The sequence below is a fragment of the Odocoileus virginianus genome, chromosome 2, assembly GCF_023699985.2.
Source record: "Odocoileus virginianus isolate 20LAN1187 ecotype Illinois chromosome 2, Ovbor_1.2, whole genome shotgun sequence".
NCBI lineage: Eukaryota > Metazoa > Chordata > Mammalia > Artiodactyla > Cervidae > Odocoileus > Odocoileus virginianus.
Genome location: NC_069675.1, coordinates 37145301 through 37161513, shown reverse-complemented (window position 1 = coordinate 37161513; position 16213 = coordinate 37145301). Strand labels below are relative to the sequence as shown.

Genomic DNA, 16213 nt, shown 5'->3' with positions numbered 1-16213 from the left:
GAAACTTATAAATCATGAATTTAAAAAGCTTAGATTCTGATAGACTAACAGCTTCAAGGCTGGTAAAGGTAACCTACCAAGATATGTAAATTAACCTTTTTTTTCCAGGGAAAATGAGATAAATAATCTGGTCACATAAAAGAAGGGTATCACTCAGTTTTACTGATAAAAATGTTGGGCAGTAGCAAGATTCAGACCCTGAGCTGTCCATCTACTATGCCATTTAAAGTAGGGGCTAATGCTAAGTGTAAGAAGCCTTATTCCACAGTGATTTCCAAGAAGTATGTCTGTCCTCTGACTTGCATCTTGTCATTCTTTCCTCAAAAATGCAGAAGTCTCTTAAAGACACCAAGTTGTCTATTTCTTTAATAGTTCCCTTCTAGTTTATATCCTTCTGACTACTAATATTTTAATAATAAATAATTGAGGTTTAATATTAATCTATATGAATTAAAACTAAAAGATACCTAATTTTTCAATTTTCTTAAATATCATTCTAAACTTTTTAACTACATTATACTAAAAAATAGTGAATTAAGGAATCTCTAAATATTAAATCCCTCATTAAGAGCATATTTAAACATGCCTTTGTTTTATATTATTATCATTACTGTCATCATACAGGAGCAATATGATACTTAGCAACTATGAGAAATCTCAATTTAGGGAAAACATTTTGAAGGAAAAAAACACTGGGATTAAATAATTTATTTCCATTGCTAAGATGAACACATATACTTGATACTCAATTTTAACTTTAGAACTTTAAAAAAATAGTTTTAATACAGTATCAAAATTTACACAAGTATTTTGTCAAAAGACCAGTGTTCCTTGTATTAGCTTCTGCAGGCTCCACTGCAGGCACAAAACTTTTTTAAAATGTCTTCAGAGTGTAGGAATACAACAATTTAAGGATGAGAGCTTTTCAAGAAAAGGTGTAAATATAGTAAGCAATTTTTCCTTTATAGAGTAATAATATTCTTAAAATATATAACATTTTAAAAGAAAAGCTTAAATGGTAACCCAATTACAATAATTAGAAAGATAATTCTATAGCAAATTAATTCATAAATATTTTCTGAGAACAGGACTGCCTTTTCATCACAATAACATTTAAAAAAGTATAACAGTTCCTTCACTAATGACAATTAATACATGTGTAATGAGCCCATTTAAAAACAAGAGCAACAGAATATCTGCTATGAATCAAATCTGAGCAATTTCGAAGAAAACTGGGAATCACTGCATTCCTACTTTTATAATTTTATATTACAATATAAAGTTAGCATTCGGTCAGAGAGGCCTCTTGCACATTCATACAAGAAACTATCATTGCATTTGAATAAACACAAAATACCTATCATAGCATTTCCAATACACACAGTCTATTATTTTATATTTATATATATATATACACATATATGTATATATATGTGTATATATATATATATATACCAAAAATAAGGAAAAACTAAAGCTAGCACACCTCTTTTCAAATCTCAAGCAATCTGAATGAGAGCTTTTAGCTTCAATAATGAAGGACATGCGTCAGTTTCATAAAACGTTAAGATAGCTGCTGTAGGCTAATAAAGTTTTTTCATAAATGCAGTGCAATATTTTAAAGTTTACAGAAAGTTTATTAAATATAACAGCATGTCTAGAAACTAAATTGTAGAAATTGACATGTCACAGCTGGAAACACTTAGAAAAATTGTTTGCTTGTTCTTTAATTGAAATTGTTAATATTAACATTAATGAATACACTGAAGATGGAGGTTGATATGTCCCCAAGATGTGTCTTCATGAATAATACATTAAGATGAAAGAAAAGATATATTTACTTTGATTAATTTAAGTAAATGGCACTCTGATAATGCACTCGACAAAGTCCTGCTACCCTTCTAGCTGGTAAGGAAAACTGATGTGGTATTTTAGTACCTCAAAAGTCAAAACAAAATCCAAGAAACCTAACCTTATCTTGCATCCAAATTAATTATGCATCAGGAACTAGTATTTTATTGACTAAAATATAATAGGTTACCAACTCTCCAACTTGGGAAGCTGGAAACCACTTGTTATCTTCAACAACATGGTAGAACACTCCCACCATGATATGCAATGATTCGATTCTATCAAAACCACTGAGGGTCTACTGGACTCTTCCAATCATGCAGGTTTCCCCATTACAATTTTAGATCTGAAGAGTCAAAAACATTTTAGTTCTAATGAAAATATTGGTACCAAAATGGTGATTTTCAAAGCTACCTTGTTTAAGATGGACTGTAGTGAACACCAAAGTGAGAGACAAAAAATACAACTTCAGCCATACTAAAGTTTTTCGAGGGAAAATGTGTGCAATGTACAATGACTCCAGGTTTGTGGAAATCCACTCTTTCCTCTCTTATCTCTCTTGCAGTGGTGATGTCATGTTTGAAAGAGAGTGCGTCTCACATGGGTCCCTTGTACTGGTTTCCAGACAAATGTTGCCTAATTCCAGGACACGAACCTGCAGCATCTCCAAGTTTCCTCCATACAACCTTAAGAAAAAGAAGAAAAAGAGTAAGCATCTTAATTGTCCTGTTCCATACAGGGGTGTGTATGGTTTTTTTTTTTTTAAGGGGGGAAATCTATGAGGACAAAGAGGAATATAAGACAAGAGACAAAATATTCACACGAATGAGCTCAAAAATAAAATGAAATGTGATGCAAGTTTCTAAATCATGAGAACTGCTCAACAGACAGGAGTGCTATGCTTCTTTAGCAATCAGGGTCAAAATTACAGAATGATATGCCAACTTACACTGGTTATGAGACTGGTCCTCAACTCTGGGCATCCACTAGGAATTAAACAGGTAGGGTCATCTATTTTTTTTAAAGCTGTCAACATGATTCTAATGTGTAGTTAAGAATATATGGTTCCTACAAAATCATCCTGGTTCCTATATTATACACCTAAAATGAGGAATACCAAAATGTTAAATAACTAAGAACAAAAACTCCTTCACTGTCTGTAGTGGTTTAAAGTCCTGAGCTAGTAGCCTTAGGGTCACTAGTAGATTTCCCTTGTTTTCCCTGTGGAATGGGGGGTCTTAGTTATCATAAATCTTAGCTACCCAATAGTATATCTCAGATTACCACAATAGAAAGCATTCAGATGCAGGGAAAAGATAAAAATAAATTCAAGAGTCACTAAAAACAATATGTTAAAAATTAGGCTATTTTAAAGGGACAATAGCAAAGGGTGAGATTAATAAGTAAAACCACTGAATCCAACAATGACATACCAATATACTACATTAAGAAACCACATAGTAACAGTCATAACTCTCTCAGTGTTTCCCTATTAGGATTATGATCAGATTGATTACTTCCACGTAAATTTACATTGTTCTAACATGAACACAAACCAGCTGGTTCATCAATACTTCTTTGTTTTCTCTTTTAAAAGAGCAGATATTCCAGGGAAGCAGATTTCTAAGTCATAGTAACACATAAGCATGTAGGGGTCTGTCTACCTTCATTGTGAAACCTATGGAACTATTCATCTCTGTGTGTTAGCAGACACTACTATGTGATAGAGATGTCCTGTCATATTTGAAGGGAGTTGTAGTTACAGTCCTTAAATATTTGGGAAGGAATTTCCTAGTAGCTTAGATGGTAAAAATCCACCTGTAATTCAGGAGGCCTGGGTTTGATCCCTGGGTCAGGAAGTTCCCCTGAAGAAAGAAATGGCTACCCATTCCAATATTTGTGCCTGGGAAATCCCATGGACAGAGAAGCCTAGCTAGCTATAGTCCATGGGGTTGTAAACAGTCAGACACAACTGAGCATATCTAGCAGTGAACAGTTTAGGCTGTACCCAAGGGAGTTAGGAAAGTGTCCTTTCTCAATACATTGACTGAAGAGGGACACAATCAGGAAGCCAAGGAACACTATGGACTTTCCCTTTCTAGCCCTTAAATGCTTTACATCTACCCAGAATGCTTTCACATCTTGTTTAGAAGCAAAGGATAGATTCAAATGATCAGGAACAAAAGGCATTAGATGATGACAACTCTTAAGTGTTGTACACAACTCCCTCTTCAAGTATTCAAATGTAGAATGTAATGGGCCTTACCCCTGAAATTACATGGTGAAAGGAAACTCCGAGAAGACAGAACTTTGAAATAAGCCAAAGACATTAAGACAGGCACAGAGTAGTGACTTGTTAAATAAGTAAGAGAGCTGAACAGTGGGTGTCTGAGATGGTCACTGAGATGGCGGCCCAGTCAAGTGTCTCAGCTGTTCCCAGGGAACTGACATGTGCCGAACAGAAAAACCTAAGATAAAACCATTACTATGAAAAGGTAGATAATATACTGTTTCTGAGAGGACAGTATATCTTTGTGGTAGAGCTGGGAAGAGACTAGAAGCACTACATGCTTACTGATCAAAATGATGGTGCTGTAAAGAAAGGTTGTTAACATCTATAAAATGGAAAGACTATCTAGATGTTAACAACCTATTTCCAGAAAGAATACCAGAGACAGATACAAACCTGAGTGTGTTAACTGATCTCACATTATGAGAAAGCTTTACATTTCTGTAACATTATTGTAAAAGCCCATAATTCCTCTAATAGGTTTCATAATCTTATATACATTATTATTTAGAAGTTTTGAAACTGTTCCACAAACTGTATTTTTGTTTATTCTCCAATATTTGCTATGTGTTCTTGATATGGATATAACTTACAATGGTGACACAAATATTTTAAAACAGCACTTTTTTTTTTATGGCTTTTATATAGTTTTCAAATATAACAGTGCTAACAATCAGATTTGAACTAACTTACTTTTTTGTTTCTCAAATTTTGGTGACCAAAGGGGAAAACAGAAAAGATGCCCTAGAGAACTTTCCAAAGTCAAAAGCTCTTGGATTTCTGAAGGCAACAATTACCACTGTGTGTGTCCTTTTGAAAGATTTTTTGGAAATACAGGCAAATCAAGATCAATGCAAAACTAATCAAGATCCAATTCATTAGTGGGTCCCTTCTCTAAGAAATAAATTTTCTAATATCTAAAAATATTTAATCAAAAAAGAGACAAGAAACAGTCCTGTGTTTATTTAGACAAATTCTGGCATTAAGCACAATAGAGATGGTTTCCTCTGTAAGATACAGTGATTTTCATTCTTTGAGAAAGAAAATGGAAGTGCCTAGATTCACTACAATTGGGAAAGTGGAAAGAACTGGTCCTCAGAGAAAATCTGGGTATATGCCTGACTTCCCTATTCATTAGAGGACAAATTGGGGCAAGTAATTTAATTTCAGAATCTTAGTTTCTTCAAGTACAAAATGAGAGTTCCTACCCTGATTGCCCAAGATCTGGTGCAAAACCCAGACTTCTGAATTATGAAGGAGCCTCAATGTGACTGAGAACCACTGAAGGTATAACCTCCTATGTATGGTCCCTTCCAGCTTTACAATTCCTAATGTTTGAACTTTAAAATTTATCTGAGGGAGGTGTTCAAATTGAAAAGCTTAAGAACAGACAAAAAGCTACACTTAGGAAATCATGACATGATGCATTTCATCATGCAAATCAATCATGATGCATTTAGGAAATCATGACATCTAGAACCAATGACCATTTGAAAAGAGACAGCAGAAATGTAAGAAAGAAAAACGACAACACAAGCAAGCAAGAGGCTGTATGTGCTGGGGCGAGAGTGCTACATGCCCATGGGGCTTATCTAACATCTCCTGGATTCTAGGAATGCCTTGGGGAGGTAGGAAAATGAGATACCTGGTCTTAATAGCCTAAAGCTGAAGGGTATTTCTAAGCAATTTTGATATCCTAATGAACAAATGATAAAAGCACAATGGAATACCAATTCAAATCAAAGCTTAAAATAACTGACCATGAATTTTTGCTTTTAACAAATGTCTTTCCCATCGTATTCTGCTTAGTTTTTAAATAAGATCCACAAATTGATTAAATGATATATCCAAACATATTACTCAAAAATTAAAATTAAGATTAATCAAATCCAAACCCCAATAATGATTACATAGGCTAAGCATTGTGAAAATAGCATGTCTTCCCCCCCCCAGCCCCCCACTGTATTTCTGGGATTTCATAGGCAGATTTCTGTGTGGCCATCTCTTAAGTTCATATCTATCGCTTACTATGTTGAGATACTGCTGGGCATGACATGAAGCACGCACCATATGAATGAAGAACTTAACAAATATTACCTACTGGGTTGGCTAAGAAGTTCGTTCCAGTTTCTATGGAAAAAAAATAGAACAAACTTTATGGCCAAGCCAATATTAAGATGGTGATTTTTTTCCCCAAGTATTGTTACAAATAATCTGCAGAAGGCTGCATTTTCTTTGCTTATCATAGGTTTTTAAACACTGCTCTTTAAGGAAAATTATGAAATGGAAACTGATTTATCAAAACTAGTAACATTTTAGGAAATTTATTGTTCAGAAACTTTCACAGTTCATTCTGGAACACAGAATTGGCCGATTCTTGCTCACCTGCATATTTTACATGATTATTGTGTTAAAAAAATACTGCAATAACATTTATTAAAGAAAACCAAGGGAAGATTGGTTTTACTTTCACATAAAAATATAAAGGCATTTGGCCAGCATTTTAAAAAGTAGGTATTCATGAAGCAAAATCTAAGCTATGATGAGGCTTTCAACACAGAATACACAATAAAGCACATTAAACTTACATTGCACATTTCTCTGACTATAGCTTTTTCTGTCTCACTAAGGTCATGTTCATACTCTTTACCCTGTTGACGATCTATAGTTTCCTGAACATCCAAGACCTGGATTTGTTGAAAAAGAAAAGCAAATTTCACATGGAAAAAAAAAAAGTTTGTTAGTTATGAATAAAAATCACCAAGGAGCTCCACTTTGTAAAAAGAAAAAAAAAAAAAAAACCTTAGTTTTTTTTCCATGTCTGCATATCAGAGTACGTTAGTATATGGCAAAATCTTTTAAAAGAGTTGATTGTTCTGAAAGCTATCTGGTATCAATTCTACTTGATTTTCAAATGGCCATTAAGAGCAATCTACTGCATCACTAATAGTCAATTGAATTCATTTATGTCCAAAAAAATTAGATACATTTAGTTAATTTGGTCATTAATATAAAGCTGACTGTCAACCATTTGGAGATAGTCAATAAATCTTGCTCCATTGTAAAGATTGGCATGTAATTAATTATATTACTCAACAGTCCAAATGATATGTAGACACGGCCTATAGAAAAAATGACTAAAAAGGATAATAGTGACAGGTGAAACTTGTCGGAACCCATAAGAACTTTTAACATGAACGTTACTGATCTCCGAGTTCTTGCCTGGATGTGTTCCTGGTGCCGAGGACAGGACTATGGAGACAGCTCTTTGACAAAAGCAAAGAGAAGCAATGGCTCTCCAGTCATGAAAATATGTGAGCAACACTAAGTATTTTTCATTTTTCATCTGAGAATGAGATGCTTTTAAACAATTTTAGATTCTACCTCTCTAAATTATCCCTAAATGAATTGAGAATAAGATTCTGTTCAGAATGTCTTTAAAACTTTCATGTCAATACTCTATATAGTACAAAAGAAGACAAAACTTTGGCCTTGAGTGCTATTTGTTATTTTTCTCTACATCAGCTTCTAAATCAAATAACTGATGTAGTATTAAAAAAATGTTTCTCCTAAAAGCTCTTGTATAATCCACAATGAACTGCAACACTGCTAAACCCCTTGGTTCTATTGCCACGGTCAATGCTGATGGCCACACCTAAAGGTGTCACCTGAGAATTCACACTTAAAAGCCTGAAGCAGAACCCTACAGAGTCAGTTCACATTCTTTTTATACTTAGAGGAAATTATTGATGATGCTCAATGAATATTCATAGAAAACTTAAAGCACTCCTTGGAACAAGCTCATTTGCCCACAAATTCGATTTATTATGCACCTGAGAGAAGTGTACTTCAAATCAGTTAATTTCTACTAAATGAAGTGAAGCTCCAATTAATAGTTATGAATTTTAAAGCAAGAAAAATGTGGCATATTTCAAGTGGACTAATTCCTCACATTGATTTACAACTCGTTCCCCCAAACTATGACCATGGAGTTTATTAAAGTTTAGAAATTTTTAAAACTTTACAAGAAGATAAGAAACTGAGCCACTGTTTCAACTACTACTTTCAGAACAGAAAAATCTTATGATATAAATCAGCTCTAGATTGGTAGCTTTTAAAAACAAAACATGTCAAGAGGCTACTTTTTTTTAAATGCTGAGATATTCCAAAGATGTGTTTCGCAGAGGCTATGTTTGCACATATTTCTGTCTCAACTCATGGAAACAAATGCATTCTATATTCAAGAGCCTCCAGTTACCCAATCAAGGTGCTTCAGTTGCTCAGCATTACCCATCAGCCAAGTGAGGACACTTAATGTGTTCTGATTATAACATAATATCTTCCTCTTAAGATAAAATTTTATATGAAAATTAGAAAATGCATTTGGAGAAAACTGAAGAGCTCTTCCTTGCCGTCCCCCTCCTTTTAGGCCATACTACCGCAGCTGCGTTGAGAATCTAGGGAAAGATGGCAGTGTGACCCACTACACTGATCTGATTCCAACTGCACTAGTCATTGAATAAGGCAATGGGCTGAAACAGGTTTCAGTCTGGAAAGCAGGGCATTGTGTCATTTCTGGAGCATGTGTAGATACCAATACCACAGGCTTGAAGCCACTCCATTTTTCCATTTCTAAAGTGCTTTCAGATGCTAGTGTCTGATTTATGCTCAAGTAACAGCTTGTTTAGCATGCTGCTCATACTAAACAGTATCCAAGTGCTGTTGCTAAGAGCAAGCCAGTTGATAAACCAGCAGCTGTCAGACAAAAGGCAGGGAGGGCCCCTCATTCTGGTGTGCCTTCCCACAAATTCCTCTCAGTTGTTCATTTTGTGAGGTTTCCCAATCAAGACAGGAAACACCACGTTCATTGCCACTGGCCCCCAGCATAGTTCTACCACCTCCCCTTGTCTGCAATCTGTAAGTGCTTGGGAGAAGCACACTCATTTCATCTAAGTTACAGCAAAATGTAATGAGGGAGCTAAATCAACTGATAAAACAATCATCCTCAAGTCAAGTAAATATTTTGAAGTTCTCATCTACTTCTTTGCTTTTCTGCATGCCAAGGAAAGTGTGGCATAGGAGTGCCTCATCAGCCTGTGGATAAATCATTCTGAAGCCAAAACAAATTTAGAAAAGTTGTGAAATCCATGTGGCAAAAGCAGGAAAGGTCTGTGCGACCCCATAGACAGTAGCCCAGCAGGCTCCTCTGTCCCTAGGATTCTCCAGGCAAGAATATTGGAGTGGGTTGCCATTTCCTTCTCCAATGCATGCATGCATGCTAAGTTGCTTCAGTCATGTCTGACTCTGTGCAACATGTGAGGAATTAGAGATAATTTGGGGGACAGTGTTTTATACTTTGGAGCTGATGAAATTTCAAGGAATTGCCTCAGTTTTTAATACTATTTTTATTGCCTGTAGTTTCTTCTTAGAGAGGTAAATATCTATATTGCATATTATTAATTTTACTTATTAGAAAGCTCATTACTGGTAAAGAAAAATAAATGATAAATTTAAGCCACATCTTTTGTTAAGTTATTGCAGAATCTTAATTATAAGCCAAAAATAAAATATCTTTATGAGTAAGACCAGATGTCTATTTTCTAATAGTCTATAAAGAGGCATTAACTAGAGTTTGAAGACTTAATTTCTATTTAGTGGTGACCAGAGTAGGTTTTTGTTTATTTGAAAACTTTTTTTAGTAAGTTGCACAACGTACTTCAGTTGCAAAAAGAAAAATATGGTATCCTTCCTTATTTTGGCTATTAAGTTCCTATATTTGAAGACGCCCATGCTACAAACATTGCACAGAAAATACCTGTAACAATATTTTACACATACATGCACATCAAACTTCAACTTCAATGCAGGTAGATATGAATCACATTACTCAAAACAAAATGATAAAATCAGAGATTCAATTCAACCATAAGTACTCAAACCCACTATTAGTTTATAAAATTAAAATCATTCTTCAAAACTTAAGATTAAAAACAAAATTATACCATAGGGGTCAAAAAATAAAGTATCTATGGTTAAAACGAGACCGTGAGGATTACCAGACTATAGTGAACAAGCCACACACAACTGAAGTACTGAGGAAATGGTTGTACACAGTTGGTTACCTTAAGAGAGTGTACCACAGGTTCAGGCTGCTGAGAAGGTGTGGTATGTCCACTGAAGCTAGCTGGAGAGTTGGGTGAACTGTTACTCCCATCAGCCCCTGATGACAACCTAAAAGAACCCTTAGTAGAAAATCAACAACTTTGTTATTAAAACAAAAGTCGTTTATAACTGAAGAGATGTCATTCAATATTCAATATGCCAAATTAGAATTAGCCTTTTTTTTCTAGCCTGTCATAAGATGCTATCAACTTGTTAATTGGAATACACTTGCTGCTTGACCAGCAAAAAAAAAAAAAAATAACCAAGAGCCATCTCTATGCATTTCCAGATGTCAGTTCTGATTTACTGAAGAGAGCAATGCCCCCTAAGGAATGCCCATTAAGAACATTTTAAGAATGATTTTTGAAACTTAAAGATACTCAAGAGCAGGGAATTTGTGAGTTACTCCACATTTGAGTTAAACATGCTCACTCAGCATGACAAATGCCATATTCCATATGTCTCAGAAAATGCAGATACATCACATTGGAGAAATGGTGTCCCTTACCTATGGCAGAACATTTCCCAAAGAGATTTAACCATATGCAACATTTTCTTCAAGAATTCTCTTATTTTATGAATTTTTAAAAAATGAAAAAACAGATTGCAAATTACATGTTTGTAGTTTAGTGACTTTTCAACCGAATTGCTGAGAAGTCAGAACCTTGGCATCATTAATTTGATTTGCAAAGTCACAGTCGCCCACATAGGAAGTGGGAAAAAGTAAAAATGTCACTTTTTCCAGGGTTCCTTGGGAAATATACTAATGAATCAGGAAAGAAAAAGAATAGCAGTGACCTACCCTCCTAGCAAAAACAGTCTGGTGGGAATTTTCCTGTTTTTAGGGTCTGAGAGATTTTAATTTCTATCCATCAACCAATCTGCAGATTTTTTCATACCTACTAGATTAATAACTGTTCCCTTTAACTTGATCCTATGAATCTAATCCCCTGAGAAGGAGCCATGGAAGGTGCATCATATGTGGATTCCTGGCAGGAAGAAACAACAGTGATCTGGGAGATTAATTTTCTAGCATCTTCAGGAGTGCTTCTATGTTGTGCATTTTAGGGATGGGTGGGAGGAGCTGAACACAGCAATAGTTACGGGTATGGGTTTTACACAAACCATGCTAACTGCAGAGAAATTAACTCTTGCTATTGATTTTTACAGAGATGATTATTTATAATGAATTGGGAATATCTTCTCCCTTCCCTCGTCACTGTCCTTTCTATCTACATGTCCCTGAAGGCTGTCCTTGCCATCTCATAAGCCAACTGAGGCCATGTCTTTCCTATGCAACCAGGTCAGGTCCTGCCCCCACCCTTACTAGCCAACAGGGAGAGGAAGCCATGGATTATGACATTTAGGTGACCTTCCAGCTTCTGTCTGCCACTGCAGTTAATGATGAAATTAATAGCAGGTGATGACACAGGACATACAATTATAACAGCCCCAACCCCCTCTGGGAAAAAAAATAAGGTTTGTTTTGTTGTAATTTGAATCAAATCAGACATAGAGTACCTAAACCAAATAATAGAAAGTAAACTATATGAAGTTTAAAGATGATCAATAACAGGCACATGCCCTCCACCCAACCACAAATTTGGACATTCTCTTCCTTTGTAGAAATCAAATATTTCCAAAACAAATGAGTTCTAAAGGAAGTTCTTCCCTGAAAAGTTCTGGTTCTCTACTATTCTCTTTCCTTACCAGTACCACCCTTAGGAACTCTTTGGAAAAGGTTTCTGAGATTATACAGAGTTCACATCCACATCTCATTTGGGCTCCACCACTGCAGTGCTGTTTGCTCTGAATGGTAATCTAACTTGTCAGGCAAGATCCTTCCCCCTCTGGAACAAATTCCCTTCAAATTCTTCCTTTTCTTCCCAGTCTGTTTCAAATCCCAGACCTGGCAAAATGTGGTAGGCATATCCAATTCTAGCTTCTTTGCCCTTGGGCACAGGACCTCTATCTTTCAGGGTAATTTGGTTTAAGAGAATTTCTGAAATCAATGATAAGTAGCTTCCCTAAACCACATCCTTTGGGCAATTTAGCATTGTTTAGACTTAAGGACAGTCCTGCCTATTCAGAAAGACATACCCTTTTATTAAAGAACTTTCACCACCATCATCATAAAAGCTACAATGGAAGCTACATGGGCAGGGGAAAGGGGAAGAGGCAGTGGTAGGCAACTTATTCAGGGATTCAAGCTCTACTTCAAATTTGCTTAGCAAGTCATGGACTTAATCATCACTAGAAAGGTAAAGGTCCATATTTCATGTAGTTTTTGTGAAGCTGCAAACATTACTGAATGCGGGTTAAGTTGTATACTAATAGATGCTAAATAGTTTTCTTGATTATAACCGAAACAAGCACCTCATTCTTTTTGTCACATCTCATTTAGTTACTATAAAATGAAATTTTTGATTTCTACTGCTTATTGGTAGAGTTTTATCTGGGCTTTCTCTAGGCTCTGGGCTCCATCAATACACATTTCTCAGTTGAATAATATATTTTCATTGAAGTACTTTTTAAAATATGCTATTGGGTAAAATACTAGCACAAAAAATATTTTAAAACAGTCCCTTGGAGTTTATTTCAATAAGATTTAGCCTGCTTATTTAAATTGTATCTTGGCTGACTCAGGAGACAGGGAATTTAAAAAGAAAAAAATCTTACTGAAATTGGAAATGCGAGTCCCAGCTTTGGGGTTGCTTGTTTTCAAGCTACACATGACCACACACAGTGTACATACCACCTCTTGGGTCAGCGGTAAGTTTGAAAGGGCAAGGAATAATTTTCTGAGCTGGTCTTGACACTTCTGTTGGTGTCTAACAGTTCATTTTCATGGTCACTGACTTTAAACCCCTTTTCAAAAAAAAAAGGTTCAGGTACCTTTCTCCTTCTTCAGTGTTTGGGGTTATTCAACTTTCACCCCCAGGTTCAGGGGGAAAAGCACTGAAGGTGACTGTTTAGAAGATAAAAGACTCTATTCCCGCCTTCCCTCCCTGGATCTGGACACACAGTGACTTTATTTCATGTGTGCAGACTTGTTCTCTCCCCCCAGTATATCTTTTCCTCTAGCAACAGAATCCATCTGGTTATGCACAAGCAAATCAGCAGCTGACTCATCTTCACTCACCGGGAGAGTGGGCAGGCATCGTCCTATTCCTCGGCACCCTTGCCACCACTGCAAGACCCGCCGGGCTCTGGGCCCCCAGCCTTTCTCCATATTTGAGCTGTTTCTAGTTGGAGGTTGCCTTCTATTCTGGGTGGCCTTATATTTGGAACAATATAGTACAATCACTCAGAAAAATGCTGTTTCCCAAGTCTCAAGAAAGCAGATAGAACAAGAAGCTTAATGAAATGAACCACAATGACCACAATGGCAAGCTGTAACATGCACCTCTAACAAGGGAGAACATTAAAAAACTCATGAAGTCCTGTATATGAGAGCTAATATTGATTTTTTTTTTTAAGTTTTGGGGATAGGTATAACTAATTCTCAAGCTATCAAAAAGAGATAGATGATAATGCCAAAATTCTACCAAAAAAAAAAAAAAGAGGAAGCTATTTATGCAACTTAATTTTGTTGGTTTTATTTGTGAGAAATAGAGAATTAACATAAGGTCTTCTAAGTATTTAAAGTGATAACTTCAGAACTTAGAAATTATTAAAATGCAGTTGGGATACTCAGACCTTATGTTAAGAAACACAAGTTGGGTAGATATATTCAATAATCAGAAAAACTGACACTGCATTAAATTCTCAGCAAAATTTCTATACACTGAGGAGTATATAATGAACTTAGAGATCACAATTGCAATAAACTATTTTACATGGGGCATATACATAATTATCAAAATTTCTATTAATCAGTCATTTCCCAAGTTTCTGTATTGGTTGTAACTAGAGCTATCACATAACTGACATAAAAAGAAAATACAAAGAGTTTTCATCCCTAAATTTCAGTTTTTTTCCATGACCAAACTGTAATTTTATTAAAATGAACAGAAACAAAATGAACTCATTTGTCCATAATTTCCTTTCCCTGCCAACTTTCACTAAGACCTTCTAAGAATGCTATGTCCTAAAGAATAAGAAACAATTTTTGAAATATAGAAAACTTGAAAATATAGTCTAAAAATTCCAGTGTCCAAACATTTAAGTTAATTTTAGGAGACTGAAAATGAGAAAATTTTTTAGTTCTCATTAATCTGTTATTTGCTTTATGGTGAACAGCACTGGTCTAATTTTTACTTTTCTCAGACTTTTGGAGGCAGAACAATAAAGAAAATATACCATGGTCTGAAGTGAAATCAGAAAGGGAGCAATGTCGACCAGCATTTGGTACTCACAAAATTTTTTTCTGAGTCTACAAAATAAGTATGAGTTACCTATTAAGTAAGAAAGTCACACATATTCTTCACATATAGCAGAGAAAATCATATATTTGCAGTTGAACCACAATGATCATTTCCTCAAAGCAACACTAATTTAAACTTTGCTCTCTCAGTAATCATCTCATATGTCAGTGTCTATACCCATCATAAAGAGTTACATCCAACAATTTATAATGTGGTGGATGGCTGAAAAGTCACCCCCCCCTCCAAATCTGCACAGTTTTGTTCCTGGGATGATAATTAGCAATGAATGCAGGATTTTTTTTGTTTTGTTTTGTTTTACAAATGAGCTCTATATTCTAAATTTGGTTCTCTCCAAGACTTACACATCTCACAGATTTCATGTTTTTTGTATCCAACAACCAAATAAAACATAAAAAATTCTTTCATTTGTATTTAATGTGTAGTGAGATTAAATCCCAATGCCTCTCCACTGTAACAAAACTTATTACAATAACCATGAAAACTAAGGTAATATCTATGACCAGTTAGAAGCCTACTAGAAGAAGCAGTCATTTATTTTCATTTTCAGAAAGTTGATACGACATGCAATAGCAAAATTTTTCAGTATCTTGTAAAAGGTTATTTTTAAACATACTCAAAACAGATTGTAGAGAACTAATCTCATAAAAGGGGGCAATATATGTATTCATACCTTGAGAACCCCATGAACTGTATGAAAAGGTAAAATGATAGAATACTGAAAGAGGAATTCCCCAGTTGGTAGGTGCCCAATATGGTACTGGAGATCAGTGAAGATATAACTTCAGAAAGAATGAAGAGATGGAGCCAAAGCAAAAACAACACACAGTTGTGGATGTGACTGGTAATAGAAGCAAAGTCCAATGCTGTAAAGGGCAATATTGCATAGGAACCTGGAATGTTAGGTCCATGAATCAAGGCAAATTGGAAGTGGTCAAACAGGAGATGGCAAGAGTGAATGTCGACATTCTAGGAATCAGCGAACTAAAATGGACTCGAATGGGTAAATTTAACTCAGATGACCATTATATCTACTACTGTGGGCAAGAATCCCTTAGAAGAAATGAGTAGCCATAGTAGTCAACAAGAGTCCAAAATGCAGTACTTGGATGCAATCTCAAAAATGACAGAATGATCTCCATTAGTTTTCAAGGCAAACCACTCAATATCACGATAATCCAAGTTTATTCCCCAACCAGTAATGCTGAGGAAGCTTTAGTTGAATGATTCTATGAAGACCTACAAGACCTTCTAGAACTAACACCCAAAAAAGATGCCCTTTTCATTACAGGGGACTGGAATGCAAAAGTAGGAAATCCAGGAATACCTGGAATAACAAGCAAATTTGGCCTTGGAGTACAGAACAAAGCAGGGCAAAGGCCAATTGAGTTTTGCCAAGAGAACGCACTGGTCATAGCAAACACCCTCTTCCAACACAAGAGAAGACTCTACACATGGACATCACCAGATGGTCAATACCGAAATCAGATTGATCATATTCTTTGCAGCCAAAGATGGAGAAGCT

General features: G+C 35.5%; 1 protein-coding gene across 1 annotated transcript in view; it reads right to left on the bottom strand.

The window, feature by feature from the left end:
- Positions 1 to 693: 693 nt before the first annotated feature.
- The window catches only part of CCDC85A (coiled-coil domain containing 85A), a 218198-nt gene continuing 202678 nt past the window's right edge, over positions 694 to 16213 (bottom strand). The window contains 4 exon segments of the mRNA XM_020909034.2: positions 694 to 2537; positions 6730 to 6828; positions 10264 to 10383; positions 13446 to 13580. Coding sequence (XP_020764693.1) covers positions 2448 to 2537; positions 6730 to 6828; positions 10264 to 10383; positions 13446 to 13580 — 444 coding nt within the window. The 3' untranslated portion in view covers positions 694 to 2447.